General features: G+C 38.6%; 1 protein-coding gene across 11 annotated transcripts in view; it reads left to right on the top strand.

The window, feature by feature from the left end:
* Nucleotides 1–20,176, top strand: part of itsn1 (intersectin 1 (SH3 domain protein)) — a 56,402-nt gene extending 36,226 nt beyond the window's left edge. For all 11 annotated transcript variants that reach the window (XM_035992072.1, XM_035992071.1, XM_035992070.1 and 8 more), the window contains 16 exons: nucleotides 1,079–1,273; nucleotides 9,891–10,012; nucleotides 12,014–12,120; nucleotides 13,058–13,159; nucleotides 13,284–13,365; nucleotides 13,914–14,012; nucleotides 14,129–14,212; nucleotides 14,643–14,726; nucleotides 14,910–15,041; nucleotides 15,777–15,857; nucleotides 17,071–17,192; nucleotides 17,398–17,480; nucleotides 17,604–17,687; nucleotides 18,604–18,668; nucleotides 19,369–19,477; nucleotides 19,845–20,176. In XM_035992072.1, coding sequence (XP_035847965.1) covers nucleotides 1,079–1,273; nucleotides 9,891–10,012; nucleotides 12,014–12,120; nucleotides 13,058–13,159; nucleotides 13,284–13,365; nucleotides 13,914–14,012; nucleotides 14,129–14,212; nucleotides 14,643–14,726; nucleotides 14,910–15,041; nucleotides 15,777–15,857; nucleotides 17,071–17,192; nucleotides 17,398–17,480; nucleotides 17,604–17,687; nucleotides 18,604–18,668; nucleotides 19,369–19,477; nucleotides 19,845–19,993 — 1,700 coding nt within the window. In that variant the 3' untranslated portion in view covers nucleotides 19,994–20,176. The remainder of the gene's footprint in view (nucleotides 1–1,078; nucleotides 1,274–9,890; nucleotides 10,013–12,013; nucleotides 12,121–13,057; nucleotides 13,160–13,283; nucleotides 13,366–13,913; nucleotides 14,013–14,128; nucleotides 14,213–14,642; nucleotides 14,727–14,909; nucleotides 15,042–15,776; nucleotides 15,858–17,070; nucleotides 17,193–17,397; nucleotides 17,481–17,603; nucleotides 17,688–18,603; nucleotides 18,669–19,368; nucleotides 19,478–19,844) is intronic.
* Nucleotides 20,177–20,650: the final 474 nt, after the last annotated feature.

Below are 20,650 nucleotides of genomic sequence, written 5' to 3'. Positions count from 1 at the left end.
TCTGCTTGACAATCCCATTTTGCAGCAATACAATTGAAGTGAGATGAACAAACAGAGAAAAATTTAAAAGTTGGAAAAAAGGTAATAAATTGCAATATATCGCAGAATATTGCAATATGTTTAAAATCGCAATAATATCGTATTGTGACATAAGTATCGTGATGATATCGTATCGTGAGGCCCCTGCTGATTCCCACCCCTAGAACTAAATGACTTACTGCATATTCAGTAATTACAATAATGCATATTCTATACCATAATTTGTGGGAAAGTAGTTGTTTTTCAATTTTTGAGAAAGTTGTGGTCTATTATTAAAATCAATGCAAATATTTGGAATGTGTTGTCTTTAAGTCACTTCAGTGTTTCCCCTAACATTATTATAATAGAGGGGTGGCACGGAGTATATACAAAATACATGGAAATAAGATTAATTGGATTATAGTCACAGGAAGTATAGACATTACCTGTGTCCCTTATAAACTAAGAAATCCCACTAAATTGTGAAGGAAATTACTTTATTCTTTGATTTAGAATTGCTGGAAAAGAAACTGACAAAGACTGATAACTTTCAATTAAGGACTACTCTGACTACGGACTCAAAATCAAGCATTTTTTTCTGTGTCAATTTAGTGAATTTACAAAATTGATTTGCTTAGTGTTTATCTTACTTATTAGCTGCTATTTAATAAAGATAACTGCTAAATAACCCACACCTGTCCTCACCTCCCCGCCAAAACAGTTGATCCAGGGCAAACACTGTACCTTTAGTCACTAAAATTGGTGTGTTTGTGCAACTTACATGAAAGTTGGCATAGAGTATTTTCTGGACCTAGTGACATTTACATAGCCACCAATTTTGATTGAGAGAAAAAAGATAAATGAACACAACTACGAGCTTTATAGGTGAATAGATGAGTTAATACATGTATACTATCTGTGTATGTATCTCATGTGTAGATTAAAAGATATCTGGACGCTAGAAAAAGAAATGTATCATTTCGTAATAAAAGAGGAAATAGTCTCTGTAACTGTCAAAAGTTTGACATCCTGTCCTTAACGTCTGTCTCTGGTCCTGAAGCTGTGTGTCAGGTGATCGGCATGTACGACTACGTGGCCCAGAACGACGACGAGCTGGCCTTCCTGAAGGGTCAGGTGATCACGGTGCTCAACAAAGACGACTGTGATTGGTGGAAAGGAGAGCTCAACGGGAGGGAGGGTCTGTTTCCCAGCAACTACGTCAAACTCACCACGGATACCGACCCAAGCACGCAGTGTGAGTACACGCAGACACGCGCACATAATCTCACGTGAACACACACACACACACAATATACTAAAAATAACATATTGACATACTCTCAATGGGAATACAAAGTAGTGTAACACTCACACACAGTCACACTTACACACACACACACACACACACACACACACACACACACACACACACCCCAGAGCCAGGTGTGGAGATGCTGTCCCTCTCTCAGTGTTTGACCCTGGATTGGTTTGACCTTTGACCCTTCACCTCGACACTCCTTTGGGCCTCTTTGATAACCTCCCAGTCGTGCAGCACCTCTGGGTGGTGTTTGTGTGTGTTTGTATGGCGCGTATGTGCATGCATGTGTGTGTTTATTTGCCACGCATCAGTGTGAAAGTGTTTCCCCTCTCTCCTGCATGTGTCCTTTCAGCATGGTCCACCATAGACTTAGAGTTTCTAGAGCTGGCAGTAAACCTGGACTGATGTCAGTGCTTTGACTAGCTGGGTGGAGATCTTTAGCCCAACTGGGCCAAAATTATAAAAACACACTAATTATCAGTGGTGGAAGAAGTATTCAGATCCTTAACTTAAGTAAAAGTACTACCACACTGTAAAAAATACTCTGCTACAAGTAAATGTCCTGCATTAAAAATGTTACTTAAGTAAAAGTATGTAAGTATCATCAGTTATATGTACTTAAAGTATTAAAAGTAAAAGTACTGAATGCAGAAAAATGCTCAGATTTTAGAAACTGGAAACGATCAAAACAGTTCTATCAATGAACTAAGTGTTTATTCGCCTAATCATTTCAGCTGTACTTGTAGGCCTGTATATTGGGTAGTTCTATTCATAATCAATCATATTTTATAAAGTACATGTGTTTTGTGTGCAAAAAAATGAATCTGTAAAGTAACTAGTAACTAAAGCTGTCAGATGAACGCAGCGCAGTAAAAAGTACAATATTTCTCTCTGAAATGTAGCGGAGTAGAAGTAGAAAGTAGCATGAAAAGACTCAAGTTAAGTAAAAGTACTGTACCTCAAGTTTGTACTTAAGTACAGTACTTGAGTAAATGTACTTAGTTACATTCCACCACTGCTAATTATACGATTCTAATGCGGACATAGTAGGACATATGAGCACCTGATGAAGAAGAGGCGTGATCATTCTCATTTATTAACGGTCATAGGAATCATTTCATGAAGATAGCATCATGTTAATTGTCTTACTAAACTAAACATTCAAAGCTAATTGTATGTAATGAACAACTAACAAAGAGAGTTTGAATAGTTCTTGTTTAACATGTATGAAAAGTTCAATGTAATGCATGCCACTGAAACATATCCATCCATACAGGGAGAATATTCTTTATAAATGTTGTGATATTGATTTCAGCCATGTCAACAAACCATCCCAGGTTGGATACGTTTAAAAAATGATTCCATATGATGGAAACATCATATAAATGGTGGAGAAGCAATGATACAGATTGGATTTTTTTCCCCCTTAATCAGCCATGGCTCACATCGGTGACCAATAATCAATCAATCATTACAAGCTTATAGAAGACACAACACATGTTTCTTCTTACTGAACGTTTTGATTAAATCATTGGCTACAACTCAAGTAATGTAGGTATTTCATAAATGAATTGAGTTCTTTAATTAAATGAAATGCTCCTGTTTTATAACACCAAACGCATATAATGTAGAAAAACAAAATGGGTGAATCTTATGTACATACAAATATAAACATATCCATGTCTTGTACACAAAGTCTGAGTACTGCAACATCATCCGTCTACATATGACATTTTTGGTCACATTCCATGGTCTACAAGCCGCCACAGTAACTGGTTAGACGAAGGGCTGCATTCAGACTTTGTTCTAGTTGGTCGAAACTAAAAACACTGAATAGTAAAATGTAATGGAACTGTGTTGGTTGATATTAGCTGATCACAGTTATATCAGTATTTGCAGGAAAGCATACATTTCAGCACCGAAATGCCAAATACATGTTTGCCATTGTTAAAAACAGTGTTGCCGTTCTATATTTACATAAGAGAGCTCTGACAAGTTTACTTTTTAACTATAAATTGTCCTGTATATATCTCAGCCTTTAAAACGAGTGTTTTTTTACCAAAATGTTTGTTTCATAATATGTTGATGTAAAAGAAGAAGATAATGCATCGATTTTTAAACTGCCAAATTTTAATATCGCATTAGCCTCACATATGGGACGTATACAGTCTGCCCATTACAAACTCTTTAGTTAGTAAACACAACAGCTGTCTGCAGATAGAAGCTCTGTCACACTGCTTGCTGCTGTTGTTGCTCGCTCTAGATCGTCTATTTCTATGCTAGTTTAGGCCACACCTCCACACTCTCTGTCTTGCTGCACGCTCCACCCACCTAGCACCCGATTGGTTGTTGTTGTTGTTGTTGTTGTTGTTGTTGTTGTTTTGTTTAGTTGTTTTTGTTGATGTTGTTGTTGTCGTCCTCTCTCTAGGATCATATCATTACCCAGAACCCCCCTCTCCTCAAAGCCCTCAAAGAGACCCACTAGGCCACGCCCACTAGGCCACTCAACCAATGGGACAGCAGCAAGAGGTCATGGCGACTCTTCACCAATAGAAGCCAGAGAGAGAGAGAGACAGACAGACAGACAGACATACAGACTGTAACGTTAAAACGCCCAGTGGTGGCGAGAACTCTGTCTATGCATGGCTCTGACTGGACTTGGCCAAACTCTGTTTATCTAAGGCTCTGGCTCCAAACAGCACTGTTCAACAGGAGGGAGATCAATAGTCAGAACTCCTCTCCAGCTTTGTTCTTCTCTTCTCTTCTCCTCTTCCTCCTTCATCTTTTTCTTTTTGTTCTTCTTTTCTTTCTGTTTTATCAGTCGGAAGGTGTTTAGATAAGGAGGGAAAAGAGGAGAGGAGGAGATTGAAGGAGAGCAAAAAGAGGAGACGAGACTATTGAGCTCCTTTCTCCCAGATTGGACTAATGAACATGTTTTTGACTGGATCACAGTGACTGTATACACACACTCACACACACAAATCCACTCACACATTAACATATATATTCATACACACAGCCCTATCTTAGCGTGGTACGGTGGATAGTGGGTCATTTTGTGGCTTAATGGGAGATTCTGTCATTAGAATCAGTAGCTCAGCTCATCCTGCTCCCTCCTGTTTTTTTTTTTTGAATTTCTTTTTTTTTCTCTTTCCTTTTTTTACCTCGCTCCCATTGGTTCAGCAGCTTCGTTCACCTGTCAATCAAAAGCGCTGGCTCAACCCCATACCCTTACTAACCCCTCCCTTCCCACAGCTTCTCAGAAAGACCCACTATCTGCTGGAGGACAAGTCTCAATGTTAAAGTCTCCTCTCCTCTCCTCACCTCTCTTCCCCTCTCCTCTCCTCAATGCCAAAGACTCCTCCCTCCCTCCTCTTCCCTTCTTCTTTTATTCCCCCAACTCAAAAAGGAGATGAAGTAATGGAGGGGAGAGGAAATGAGGCAGTATTGAGACGCTTCCCAGAGCAGTGAGTGCTAAGTCTCAACCCAGGATGCGGCTCCCTTCTATGGTTTTTTTTTTTTCCAGTTAGTCTATTAGTTTGTCCTCTCTTTCTCTGCTAGGGAAGGAGGCAAGGAGGCATAGAAGGGAGCGAGCAGCTGGAATGGGAATCAGCCCGGTAGCTCAGGGCTAGAAATGGAAAGCCATGCTGTAACTGCTTAGCATTCTAGCTAACCAAATTACACGCACACACAAAATGCAATATGGTACAGAGAGTTTGGAGTGTGCACGTGACCTGAAACAGTGTGAACAGATTCCACACACACACACACACACACACACACACACACACGCACACACATCTCTCGTTCACACTCAGACACAGTGGTAATGTTTTTCTCCGTTGTAGTTTAACATTTTGAATATGTATTAACTTTAACTGATCCGTTCCGTGTTCTGTTGTTGTTATTTTTGTTTACATGTTTATCGTTTTGTCTGTTGCTATGGTGATGAGATGATGTCACACTGTTGAGGGCCAGGATGATGGACATGACACACAAGACAGATTTGGTACTAAATATGTAGGGGTGAAACGATTTGTCATAAAAAAAAAAAACTTGCTCATGGCCGTCAGATTTTTGAATCATTCCAGTCAAAGGAATATTTCGACATTTCGGCAAATGCATTTATTTGCTCTCTTGATGAGAGAAAATCAATACCACTCTCATGTCTGTCTGTTAAGTATGAAGCTAGAGTCAGGGGCTGATTGGCTTAGCATACAACTGGAAGGACTTGGAAACAACTAGCCTGGCTCAAAATACACCTAAAGATCCTCTAAAGCCAGCTTATGAACTACAACTTGTTTTTACATTTCTGTTTGTGGATGAAACGGATGAAACAAACAAAATTTGACTTGAGCATTACAGGTGTTGGTTGGTTTGATTATTTTGGAGCTCTTGAAAGAGCCAGGTCGCCCTGCCTCCAGTTTTTATGCTATGCTATGCTAAGCTAAGCTAGTCGATTTCAGGCTCTAGCTCTAACACACATTGGTATTGATCTTCTCATCTCACACTCGGTAAGAAAGCGATTAAGTATATTTCCCAAAAACTATTCCTTTGAATAGCTCAGCTGTTTTTAGTTGTGGCTCAATTTCACAAACTAGTGTTATTTTTTAAGTCATTTGAGCTTTACCTCTTTGAATTTTCCACACTGTGATGCACCTTTTTAAAAAGTATTTTAGCTCGTTGTCACCACTGATTTTAATTTTGCTTCCCCCTGCACTGCAAAACCTACTGTATCAAACCGTGCACAATCATTTCACCCCTAGGAGATATTAAGGATGGGACAGTGAAACCTGTGAAATTTTAACCTCTGAGGCCCAGGACTGTAGCTGTTTTCCACAACCAGTTCCATTACGTTCAGTTCATAACTCTGTATAGTGTTCTTTGCCTCAAATGTCATTAGCTTAAGCGGCCAAATAGATCTTTACAGCACTGCTCCATGTCCATAAAACATCATATATCATATCGTTGCTGTCGGGTAAAGCCTTGTTTGTCCCAAATAGAGCTGCAAATATGAATTGATTTATCGATTTGAGTCATTTTTTTATGAAAAAAAAATTCCAGCTTCTAAAATGTGAATATTTTCTAGTTTCTTCGCTCCTCTGTGACGTTATCTTGGGCTGACTTTTTATAGACCAAACAACTAATTGATTAATTGATTAAATAATCGACAGATTATTCGGCTAGGAAAATAATCGTTAGTTGCAGCCCTGGTCCCAAAGTGTTGTTTTTCAGCAAATGAAAAAGGCTAATTAGAAAATATTTTTGTGAGCTTTTTACCTCTGACGAAATTGCCTCGTCACTGTTTAAATATTTGTAAAAGCCACAGATAGACGTAAAGGGTGACCAATAGCATTGATTTATGAAACAAAATTAAAATGAAAAAATGTGGAGATACAAGGTTTCTGCCCACAGCGATGATATTTTATCATATCACTGATTAACAACTCTGTCAAGCGACAAACTGACAGACAGCAAAGCCTCACTTTCAAATTATATATATATATATGTATATGTGTGTGTGTATATATATATATGTATATGTGTGTGTATATGTGTATATATATATATATATATATATATATATATATATATATATATATATATATATATATATATATATATATATGTATGTATATGTGTATATATGTATGTTGTACATTACCTGTTACTATGGTGACCTATCTTTTTCATTTCCAACAGCAACAGAACCGCGCCTCTATTTGCTCCCATAGCAACAGACTAGTGTTATAGTGGTTGCCATATCAGATTTGTAATGTTTTGTTTTTTTGTTTATCCAGATGACAGTATTGTGATTTTAATGTTTACTCTCAGAAACAAAAAAACAACGAATGAAACGATTATTGATCTACGCAACTTTTTATACAACAAGCAATAGAGTTGTTATTATTATTATTATTATTATTATTATTAACCTGCTTGGATCCCATTGGCTCCTCAAGTGTGTCAGTATTAGAGGGGAAGGTCTCTGATTGGGTGATAAGTCAAAGACCATCGGTTGTTAAACAAACTGAGGCCGGAGGCCCGGATTTTGGGAAATATGAGCAGATCCTGGTTTTTCAGGCTCAGAGAGAAAGTTTTTGTCAGTTTGGGAAACCGATGGTCGAGACTTCTCACAGTCAGAGTGAGTATTTTAGGTTAGAACAAAGACCTACCTGGACCAGAGCCATGCTCCACACCTGCTGGGTCCATATTACATTTCTTATAAATAGATCTCTGCGTGTTACTACATGCTAACCCTCCCATCTGCAGCCATTTTTGGTCCCTATTAGCATTAAGTTTACATCATTTTGGGAACTCAATGTGCCGCAGGTGGAAGCAGCACATACTCAACGTAGAAATGTTTAACTTTTTTTTTAACATTTATGTCTTTTTTTTCCATTTTTAACAGAACACACACTTTGCTCAACTCTGCTCTGAAACGTGGCTCTGGTCTAGTATAAAAGAAATCAAAGCTCTGTATGATCTACAGTTAATCTAATGAATGGTTAATGGTTGATGCTTCATATGGATTATAAATACCAACTCTGATGAATGGACGAATGGATTAACAGCCAAATGTAAACGGACTGCACTTGGCATCAGTGAGTGAATGAGTGAGTGAAAATAAAGCATGAATGCGCAATTTTATGGACATGACTGGTCAGATGGATACACAAAGGAACGATAAGGATACTTGAATGAATAAACGAATGAATGAAATGTACAGAATGTTAGCATAGCGTTGATAGTAAAAAAACAAATGTCCTGAGGTTTTATTGGTGGAGATGTTGATGAAGCGGTTAATCTGACTGGTCCTGATGATTAAATGGTCTTAGACAGACTGCAGTCGACTGGCCTTGTTTCTCTCTCACACACACACGCGCACACACACACACACACACACACAGACAAAGGTATCTGTCTTAAATGTAAGGACGCTTTCTGTTAAATTGGTGTTTGTCGATTGTCAACAAAACATCGAATTTTACGGTTGCAATTAAGACGTAGTCATTTTTTAAACAAGCATTTGAAATAGGTCTCCTAAAATACATTTATACATTGTCACTTCATTGTATATTAAGTGTGTTAACAGTGAGCCATATAACTTTAAGCTACAGTAATCATTATTTTGATTAAGTATCTCTGCAGCTGTTTTCAGCTAAAAAGGCTTAAATACAAACAGGACATTTTATAAATAGCATGGCTGCGTGTCTGTCAGCTTGTTGTGTAGTTCTTTGAAATCGTATTAGCACGACTAAATCTTCAGTGAATACAACTTTTGCCAAAAGGACTGAACATCTACAGTATCATGCTATAGATTTTGGAAGCTACTAATAGCGTAACAGCCCAATCACATCTTAGTTTAACGTTTGTGGTGAGAAATGAACTGTTTCTACAACAGCTCTGAGTTTGTAGCAAACCTGAAAAAAAGCTGCAATTTTAGGCAACAAAAATGTATCATGGATAAAAACGTCATCAAAATAAAATGCAATGTAAATATCTTCATAAATACACTGTTGGTGAGTGTTATGTTAATGCTAATATCCTAATATCCAATATCGTCAAAACAAAAGCGGTATTAGGCATCTTCCTTGTTTAGGTAAACGTTAAAATATAAAATGTCATAAATATAAACTTTTAATACACATTTAACTTTAAAGGACAAATCCGGCGCAAAATGAACCTAGGGGTTAATAACGTGTACCGAGTCGACCGTTCTCTGTGATATGTTTTCATGCTAATCGAATGTGACCAGTTTTAGCGCAAACCGCTAAGTAGCTTAAGACGCTAGCCGTCGGGGCCACGCGAAAGTAAAAAGAAATCACTATTTCTATACCACTGACAAGGCTCAAAATAGCACCACACTTCCACAGTAGCATAATGAGGGTCCCTACGTGTAAACCAAAGCATTGAGAACTTTGCAAGCGTACAGACAGTTTATTAAAAAGATAGTTTAGAAAGACTGTACCATTCACGTATACATGCGGGCGCCATCTTGGGAAAACAATCACGACCAGTCGAATGACGAACACCATGTAACCAGTAACCAGTAACATAGCTCAAGCACGGCATTCGTGTTAGTGGTATAGAAATAGTGATTTCTTTTTACTTTTGCGTGCCCCGACGACTAGCGTTATAAGCTAATTAGCGGTTTGGGCTAAAACTGGTCACATTCGATTAGCATGAAAACATATCCCAGAACGTTCGACTCGGTAGTCATGTGTTATTAACCCCTAGGTTCATATTGCGCCGGATTTGTTCTTTAATCTCTACATACTTACACACATTTTGGACATCTAAATGACAGAAATACATATAACACGGATTCACGCACACAGTTTCACTGAGCACAACACAGACTCACATTACCGACTTTTGACTGAAACTCTCCTCCAGAGTTAGTCCCACTTCCTATTTGTTGATCCCAGGTATGTATTTTGTTGGTAATGTATTAATAGAAGTATAATAGGTGTTTCTTTTTTCTTTTTTTCCTCCTTCCATGTGTCAGGATGTTTGATTGACGGCTGTATGTGCGATGTTTGTGTTTCAGGGTGCGCTGACCTCCACCTGCTGGACATGCTGAGTCCCATGGAGAGGAAGAGGCAGGGATACATCCACGAGCTGATCGTCACCGAGGAGAACTACGTCAACGATCTGCAGCTCGTCACAGAGGTAAACACACAGTGGAGCACATGTGTCAAACTCAAGGCCCGAGGGCCAAACCCGGCCCCTCGCAAATTTGGATCTGACCCGCATAACAATTAACCCTTGTGTTGTCTTCCCGTCGACCATGAAAAAAAAAAACACTTTAGTTGTCCCTATCTCAACGTTTTTGTGTTTTTTTTTTCAAAATTTTGATCGCTTTTTCAGATGTTTCTGTCGCTTTTTCTGACATTTTAGGCGCTTTTATCGACATCTCATATTTCTAATATTAAAAAAAACAAACTGTGACAACATAAGGTTAACCCTCGTATCGTCTCCCCATCGACCATGCATTGTTGTCTTCCGGTTTGGTTTATAAAGCATAAAGTAGCCTAAATTATCACCCAATTCTGGATTACAGCTTCTTAGCCAACGTCATAACTTATTACTACTAGTTTTATGCTTCTTTTTGGAATTGATGTTCAATAAACCTCATTTACTTGAAATGATGCCTCATTTTTTTTAAATAAGCAGAAATTATGAATTATCTTATCTAACAGTTAAGATCAGAGGAATATATGTTTATGGATTATGACAGATCTTCACCCGGGTATACATTAAGTAGTGATAATCAATTAGCGTATGGAACCATCCGTGTTATTTTTGGGAAATTTGGTTAAAAGAAACCCCTATTTCTGATATAGAATCTTTGAAATGGGTCAACTTTGACCCGAAGACAACATGAGGGTTAAGATTCACAATAAATTTGGGCTCGCCTAGTTGTGCGCCAAACCAAAAACATGGAAATCTGTTTTCAAATCGCAATTATGCGACACTCAACGCAGTATTTGGCAGATTTTGCCTACTTTGAGACTCAGAAATTCCCACACATATTCAGGCCTGTTAGAGAATATGTTGTTGTGAGTCGGGTAGCCTACTTTAAAAAATGTAATCAGAATGCATTGTTTTACTTGATTTGCTTAATTCTATGATGGCTAAGGAACATTTTTGCTGTTGGCCAAATGTGAAAGTATGTGAAACATGCAATAAAATGGTCAAACGTACGTTACTTTTTTGAAAATATAAAAGCATGTCAATAAACGATACATGTCTGGCCCTGCTCTCATTTTCTAGTGTGGCCCTTAGTGAAATGAAGTTTGACACCCCTGCAGTAGAGTATGGCTTTCCTCTGCCACACATCAAGATTTTTTATCAGTATAGAATGTCAGTTTTACTGTCACAGGATGCTCTAAATTTTGTTGCCACCACGCCAAAAATTAAACTGCACAGGAAACAATGAATACTTTTCATTTTGTGGCATGTAAATGGTGAAAGTGAAGACTTCAAATCAGTGTGAAACGTAAACTATTGCTGACTTTTTTGGCTTATAAGTACTGATGTCATATAGGATTTTGAAAGGCAATTTTGGTTGAACCCAGTTGCTCAACCAAAACTCAGTATTACTAACACAAACTACGTCAACAATCAAATGGTTTTATTTGTAGCTGTCTCTCTCGTCCTACTTTTTTTTTTTTTTTTTTTTTTACAAAGCTAGCACTGGCAGTTGGATTTGGAAACTGAAGCTTTATGTGAGCAGTTCAGAGGCCTTCTGGGAATTAAAGTTCACAGTTTCTCTCAGGGTTACGTCTCGCTCATAAATGTAGCTGCCAGTATGTGAAGCGAGAGGCCCGAGGGCAGCTTTAACTCGGTCATACATGCCTATATAGAGACGGAAAGTGCAGTGGTTCAGAACTAAGACACACAAGCAACATTTACACAAGACGTTACCATCCTTATAAAGAACAAATACTAAACGATGGATTTTCTGTTGTGGGATTTGAAGTAGCAAACTGATTTTCAAATAAAATACAAAATGTGAAAATTGCGCTTATAGTAATGCCTGGGTTTTGATTAATATTGGTGAAAGTTGTAGTAACTTTTCTGTGTGTGTGTGTGTGTGTGTGTGTGTGTGTGTGTGTGTGTGTGTGTGTGTGTGTGTGTGTGCGTGTGCGTGTGTGTGTGCGTGTTTAGATCTTCCACAAACCTTTGTTGGATTGCGAGCTGCTGACGGAGAAGGAAGTGGCCATGATCTTTGTCAACTGGAAGGAGCTCATCATGTGCAACATCAAACTGCTCAAGTAAAGAGACATGTTCACGTACCAGTATTACACACTCATGCACCCAGGCAAACAGTAGATTGAGTTAGACATGAAGACATTTGCATCTGATATGCATTGCGGACCATTATTGGACTTGAAGCTATTTTAATTTGAAGATAACAATTTCCTTACAAAGCTCAGTTGCTTTGAATGATGCTTGTAACTGAAAAATAAACCTGTCCTACTTTTTTTGACTTACTGCCCAACCTAAAAACAGAATGGTGTACTTTTTTCTTAACCTTCCTGTTGTCCTTGGGTCAAATTTGACCCGTTTTTAAAACGTTTCTATATCAGAAATGTGGGTTTCTTTCAACCAAATTGTCAAAAGAAAAAACGTGGATGGTTCCGTACAAAGCTCTTCACAAGTAAATTAAATGATCAGCTCACTACTTTCATTGAATTTGGGTGTTTTAGTCAATTTTATAGCATTTGAAAAAAAATTGATAAAAGAACGTGAGAAAAAGTGACAACAAATTTGGGAAAAAGTGACTTAAACATCAAAACATTTCCAGGACATCGGGAAAAACGACAAAAGTGTCAAAAAAGACGACCAAAACATTGAAAAAAGTTACAATTTTTACCCAGAAAAGCAAAGTTGCACGGTCGACGGGAAGCCAACGCAAGGGTTAAATGTACATAAAAGTCGGGGCGACCTCTAGCTCACCCAGTAGAGTGTGCATCCCATTTACGCTGAGTCCTGGGCAGGGTGATGACATGCAGCAAAGGGCCGCAGGTTGGACTCGAACCCGCGGCCCTTTGCTGCATGTCATCCCCCCTCTCTCTCCCCTTTCCTGTCTTCAAGCTATCCTGTCAATAAAGGCCATAAAAGTCATTGAGGTTTGGCACAGGCATGCATGTTGTATCTTTGGAAAGCTTTTCTGCTTCTCATCATACCCCCCCCCCCCTCCCCCTGCAGGGCTCTGAGGGTGAGGAAGAAGATGTCAGGTGATCGGATGCCGGTGAAGATGATTGGTGACATCCTGACCAACCAGCTGCCTCACATGCAGCCATACATCAGGTTCTGTCTGTCATCTTTTAATCCCACCTGTAGCCAATCAGGGAGTCAGTTGATTTCTGTCTTTAAAAAGCCTGAGTTTGAATGTTTGAATGTCATTGTTAATGTTTTCTAATTCTGTTTTCAGATTCTGCTCGTGTCAGCTGAACGGAGCCACGCTGATTCAGCAGAAAACGGACGACAGCCCTGAGATCAAAGACTTCCTGAAGGTATACACACACACACACACACACACACACACACACACACACACAGTACACATCATTTTGCCTTCAGTGGAATGTCGTTACTTTTAATTATCTGTGATAAACATTTAACGACATTTTCCCAACATATCTCTATCTTTGGGCACTCCCATAAGCTTTCTTATTCAGGCATTTAACACAAATATCCATAATGTTTGAAGAAAATCTGATGAAGGGGTTAGATACATTCTCATTAGCCTCTTATACTGAAGTCATTTTACTTTGGGAGTGAGAGCATTTTACTTTGGGAGTGAGAAACAGAAGTGTATGTTTATTTTATTAGAAGACTTACATGTATTTCACTAGGAACTGAGGTTAAGCATGATCAAACATCCTGCATTCATTCTTTAAACTTTAACTTTAGACATTAGGAACAGGGTTAACCCTAGTCCAGCATTCTGTAGATCTCGTTTGAACCGTATTTTGTAAAAATGAAAAGTTCACGTTCAAGTCTAAGAAGTTATTATGTGATGAGTTTTCAGTTTTTCTAATGCTGTCTCTGTCTCTATCAGAGGTTAGCCATGGATCCCAGGTGTAAGGGGATGCCTCTGTCCAGCTTCCTGCTCAAACCCATGCAGAGAGTCACACGCTACCCGCTCATTATCAAGAACGTATGTACGACACACAGACATATCTTAAGGGATGCGTTAAGACTTTAAATTCATGCTACCAAATGCCCTTTGGAGTCCTTCTTACTTATTTTCCTGCCTGTCGTTATCGATTATAGATCTTAGAAAATACTCCAGAGTCACATCCAGACAACAGCCATCTGAAAGCTGCTCTGGAGAAAGCAGAGGAGCTGTGCTCACAGGTGAACACACTCACACACACACACACACACACACACACACACACACACGACATAATCTTCAATATGCTCGTTGCAAGAATACAATGATACGACAATATGATAATTTCCATCTTAAAATTAAGTCAAAGGCAGTTACAACCATACAACTTCTACCACTGCCCTTTTTCTTTATCTATGGTAACTGATATCTAGGAAAATCCCAAAATATTATTAAAATCAAGAGTATAAGTGTTATCCTCTTATGACTGTTCATCACACGTAAGAAAGCAAAACTTAGATAAAAGTTTGTTTGTATATATGTGAACGTCTTTGTGGACCCAGCATATCTTTTATAATCATTGTATTTTTTGAATGTGCAAACAAATAAATAATAGGTAAAATAAACATTGTGTGTGTGTGTGTGTGTGTGTGTGTGTGTGTGTGTGTTTAGGTGAACGAGGGCGTCAGGGAGAAGGAGAACTCAGATCGTCTGGAGTGGATTCAGGCTCACGTCCAGTGTGAAGGCCTGTCTGAAGTAACTGCAACACACGCATGCACACACACACACACACACACACACACACACACACACATCCACACACACACACACACGCGCATATACATACATATACTTATTTATCATTATTTATCATAATGTTTGACATTTAATAGATAAACCTATTGAAAAAATAATCACATTTCTGTCTCTGTCCTTCAGCAACTGGTGTTTAACTCCGTCACCAACTGTCTGGGTCCCAGGAAGTTCCTCCACAGCGGGAAGCTGTTTAAAGCCAAGAGCAGCAAGGAGCTCTACGGCTTCCTGTTCAATGACTTCCTGCTGCTGACACAGGTGAGCCGCCGGACCTCTGGCTGGCTCAGTGACTGTGTGTGTTGTAGAATATTAGCAGTTAAAGTTGTATCTGTGCTCATAAAAGAGCTGTGTGCAGTCATTGAGGAAGTGGTTCAAGGAAATGTCTCTGACGCATAGAAGGTTATGCTTAAGCCTTTAACTTAAGTTTAAGCCTTTTATGGCATAAGAGTGCATTGTGTACCAGACAGATAAGCAGAAAAACAGGAAAGGTTAAAGTTGAGGAAGTTGCACCACACAGAGGCCCGACCTTGGCGTGTGTGTTTGTGAAGATAAGAGTTTCTGCCTAGAAACAAGGAGACACCCCCCTATGAGGAGAGAATAAAGACACATGGAGAGCTCAGATCGGGGTTCACTTCGGAGGAGATCCTGGTGGACCGGGCTCTGACTTGATGTCTGTTGCTAGGGAAACTTAGACTCTGTTTGTGGACTCAGTAAACTTTGCTTAACTGAACTCTTCGTCTCAGATTGATCCTTATGTTCTGGTAAACTTAAGTCCGATGAAAGAAGGCGCGGGAATTAATAAATTGGAGTCAGATTTGACAGGCTTTAGGGCCTTATTTGAGACAAATTCTCACTACAGTGTGTGTGTGTGTGTGTGTGTGTGTGTGTGTGTGTGTGTGTGTGTGTGTGTGTGTGTTTCCTCTGCACAGTCCCAGCTTTACTGAAACCTGTTTCCTGTTTCTAAAACCATCTTTCTCTCCGCTACTCCCACAGGTGACCAAACCTCTGGGCTCGTCAGGCTCGGACAAAGTCTTCTCCTCGAAAACACACCTGCAGTACCGCATGTACAAGACGGTAAGACGACACACATTCACGCACTCTACTGCTGCTTAAACACGGCCATCGGTAGGTCCTAAACACCTAAAGTAAATTTGTTGATTTTAGGGAATTTGCACATTGTTAAAATGTATTTAACTGTGTAAATGTTAAAAACTGATATTACATATTATAAAACATGATTTTTCTCATCCTTTCAGTTTTGTTAAACAGATTTAAGCATAATGCTGCTCGACAGTAAATTTCTTGCAATGGCAATACTCAGAAAAAACATTGTCGACAACTTTGAATCCAAAGATTTTTTGCACACAATTGAGCAAAGTTACAAATTAACAAGGGTAATAATAACAGCGGACATGTTCTGTAGGGCTGGGTATTGTTCAAAAACATTCAATACCGATACCAACACCGTGACTTCGATACCGGTTCCTAAACGATTTTATAAAACAAAAAGAAATTACAACATTACACATTACGGCACAAATCTTTTTATTGTGTTACACTCTCACAGAGCTAGGGAAGTAGACAGACAAACATTCTTGTCGCCAACTTTAAAATCAGTTGTCTGCTGTGTTACAATTAGGGTTGGGTACAGTTCACATTTTTATCGGTACCGGTACCAATACCGGTACCTGAAATTCGGTTCCGGTACCAAACGGTACCTTTTTTTGGTACTTTCCCTCTGTAATTACAAAAAGATTATTTCAGTTGTAAAAATAATTCCAAACCTATTTATCCTATTTACCTGGAATATTATATTATTTATTTAGAATATTTTACACTCTAAAGAAATTAAAAATAAATAAAACCGTGACTCACTGTGACTTCAACAAAACTGCAGAGCCGACGTAGTTTGCTCGGGTTTACTCCGTCCGCACCTCTACGCGCGCGTGTGTCGGAGCTCCGCTCTCTGTCAACATGCAGAGAGGGCAGATAAGCTTGGGCTTACGCGCTCTCAGGTACCGAAACTTGGTACCGTTTGATTTAAAGTGAATCGGTCCTCGGTAGTACCGACGTAATTCGGTCGCTACCCAAAAAAGTACAGAGTTCGGTACCCAACCCTAGTTACAATGCTGAAAACATCTTGAACAGATCTGTAGCTTGCTGAAGGACTGTATTTGAAGTGGCGTTTATTTTTAATATATGGAGCTACAGTAAATGTATTTGTACCCTCTATGTGATTTACACTAACTCCTAATAACCTTTTCTTTACCTCCTTCGTCTTTTTCAGCCAATCTTCCTAAATGAAGTGTTAGTGAAGCTGCCAACAGACCCGTCAGGAGATGAACCTCTGTTCCACATCTCTCACATAGACAGAGTTTACACACTCAGAGCTGAGAGTATCAATGAAAGGTAATAGAAACACACGGATGAACACGTGCAGTACATGAGGAATACAAACAGTTTTGTCTTATTTCTTAGTTTTCTCCATCATTCCTAACATTTGGGATGATGTTTTACTCACCAACACAAATGATCTGCTGGATGTACTGTCTCTGGGCTTATAATGTCTGGAGTTAGTTTAAAAAGCATGTTGTTGTTTTGTGTGTTTATGCAGGACGGCATGGGTTCAGAAAATTAAAGCAGCTTCAGAACTCTTCATTGAGACAGAGAAGAAGAAGAGAGAGAAGGCATATCTAGGTATCTCTCTTTGTCTTTCCTCCATCGTTTGTTTTGTTAAAGGCAAAAGAAAAACAAACAGATTTTTCCCATGATCAAACTTTATGATACTCAATAACATGAAGTCATTTCTCTGTGTCTCAGTGCGTTCTCAGAGGGCTACAGGTATCGGTAGGCTGATGGTCAACATTGTGGAGGGAATTGAGCTGAAACCCTGTCGCTCCCATGGTACGTATACACTCTGAAAAAGAGAAAAGGTTAGAATTTCATCCATTTAAATATGTTTGTTCACTATCTCTCTTTAAAATCTTTTATCTAGCTTTTGGCTGGTGATGCCCATTCATTATAATATTGAACGGATGCTACATTTACTATAAATGCGGTATGTTTTCAGCCATAGTGTGACAAAGATTCTGTTGAGGAAATAAAAAGTTTGACCCTACAGCATCTACAAGTAGTAGGTACAAGTACAAGGTGTCAGATCCTCATTCTACTGATGTAAATTTGGTCCAAGCTAAGATAATAATCCGACTTGTCCGACCAAAAGTTCTCATTCAGCTGAAGTTCTCTTTAAATGTGTCTCTTGTCTGAAGTAGTAACTGTTTGTGGTGAACAAGTAAAAGTAAAACATGTTATAAACATAAAAAAAAATATATATATATATAGATATATATCTATATATATGTTAGGGGTGACCGATTCAGAAAATGTCTCGATTTGATTTTATTCTGATTGTTAGGCTCAAGATTCGATTCAAAATCGATTTTCGATTCAAATACTATTCTCGATTAAAAAAACGATTCACAGTATGTAAATGTAGTTACTTTTCCCAGGTGATTGCAGTAGACATACAATAAAAAAATAAAAATATGAGGTTGATTTGGGGTTTGGTCTGTCTTTGTCTTTCTCTTGTTGGGATTGTTTTTCTTATGGTTATTTGTAAAATAGAGAATACTATTGTTTTATGTGATAATTGGAAAAGTACAAATAAAGTGTTTAAAAAAAAAAAAAAAATATGAATCGATTTTTGGAATTCTATGAATCGATTTTGAATCGGTAGAGCTTGAATCGCGATACGAATGTGAATCGATTTATAATTACCTGTTTGTGTGTACTTACTTTCTTACTGTTTGTGTATTTCCAGGAAAAAGTAACCCATACTGTGAGGTAACCATGGGTTCCCAGTGCCATATCACAAAAACATTACAGGTATGACTACATCTACAACATGTATTTTTTTTATTTTGTATTGCTACATTATTGATTCAAGATGAAGAAACATTTGGAAAGTTGTATTATTGTTCCTCATCCAAAACGTACTCTGTGATCCTCCTTTAGACGAATAAGAAAAAAATGGTTTGAAAATTCAGTAGGAATTCTCCTTGTGGTTTCTTATTTTGACATTTGAATTTTTAAAAAGAGATAGTCTAAGTCATTGAGAATAACCTATTTTGTAGTTAAACAATTTGTGACATAGGTCTAATTTCATTATTTGAACTATATATATAAAATACATTGATTGACAGTCCAATTCATCTTTGAACTGACTGAAACATTGTCTTTATTCTTTAACTAAGTTTTGTATTGGACCAAGTCTGCCGAGCCATCAGTTGGCTGATAATCTTTTAGAAGAAGAAAAAGGTCTGGAGTTCTCAGAAGTTAAAAAAAAAAAATCATGAAGGTGCTCTTTGGAAGGGAACACAAAAGTAAAAAGAAAGACAGGTCTTACAAAATGTTTTTGCAAGAAGAGTGCCTTGGACCTGTCTTACTTGAATTGGCTGATAAAGTTTAATTATTTAGTAATGAATAAAGTATTTGGTACAGTATAAGATAACTCTCACACAAATGACTATGTGTCTGTGTATCAGATCATTCATTTTGCTGTTCTTTCTCTCTCTCCTCTGCGTAGGACACATTGAATCCAAAGTGGAACTCCAATTGTCAGTTTTTTATAAAGGACCTGGAACAGGACGTCCTCTGTGTCACTGTGTTTGAACGAGACCAGTTCTCACCTGACGGTCAGTCATAATAACAAGAACTGATTATATGATTACCTGCTCTCCAGTAGAGATACATGGCTTTGGGCGCCTGGGTAGCTCACCTGGTAGAGTGTGCGCCTATATGCCGAGGCTTAGTCCTCGACGCAGCGGTCACGGGTTCGATTCAGACCTGTGGCACTTTGCTGCATGTCGTTCCCCCTCTCTCTCCCCTTTCATGTCTAAAGTTGTCCTATCTAATAAATGCATGAAATGCTACAAAAAAGATACATGGCTTTATTTTATATTTTTATCTCTCTCTCTCTCTCTCTCTCTCTCTCTCTCTCTCTCTCTCTCTCTCTCTCTCTCTCTCTCTCTCTCTCTCTTTCTTTGACTTTCTCCCCCCCAGACTTCCTGGGCAGGACAGAGATCCGGTTGGCTGAAATAAAGAAGGACCAGGGCTCTAAAGGACCAATCACAAAGCGGTTGCTGCTCCATGAGGTTCCCACGGGAGAGATCGTCGTCAGGCTCGACCTCCAGCTGTTTGAAGAACCATAAAAAGATAAAAGAAAAATGCTGGACAGGAACTAAGAGATATGATGTGGACCAGACAGTTGGGCTGGATTAGACTGGAAGACTGGATTATTTCTTTGGTCTGGTTCAGTTCCTTAGTGCTTACAGGCTGTTTATGTTTTAGGAGGGCTGTACATTTAGCTGAAGGACTGTAAAGGGAAATAAATCTGAAAATTCAGTAAAGTAGCAAGGCTTGATTGTCAGGTAACTCTTAACAGTAACGGTTTTAACCAGTCAGCACAATGTTTTGAGAGTACATATCACTTTTCTGAGATTAATGTTCAACCTAGAACCAGGTTCCGATGAAATCACTGAATCTCTTAAATTCTATACTTGTATACTTTACAAATATAGCTTAGCTAATATTTCTTGAACTGCTGCTTTTCTGGTTAGACATTGTACCAGTTAGGCAGATTCATACTGTAGGGGGAGAAAAGATGAAGACTCTGACAAGCAGCTGTTAAAATGGACTCCACTGTGCTAAGTAGGTCAGCATGAAATATGTTGTACTACCAAGGCTTGTTTCTATTGTAGGCCAGTCCAGTCTATGTCTGTCCTTCTTCAGTCTGGTCCAGTTCACTATTTAGTCCAATCTGGTTTAGTTTAATCCAGTCCAGTCCAGTCCCCTTGGAGATCAGCCGG

Source organism: Sander lucioperca, chromosome 15 (assembly GCF_008315115.2).
Source record: "Sander lucioperca isolate FBNREF2018 chromosome 15, SLUC_FBN_1.2, whole genome shotgun sequence".
NCBI classification, from domain to species: Eukaryota; Metazoa; Chordata; class Actinopteri; order Perciformes; family Percidae; genus Sander; species Sander lucioperca.
The sequence above is the reverse complement of the archived record's forward strand: the minus strand, read 5'-3'. Positions and strand labels throughout refer to the sequence as shown.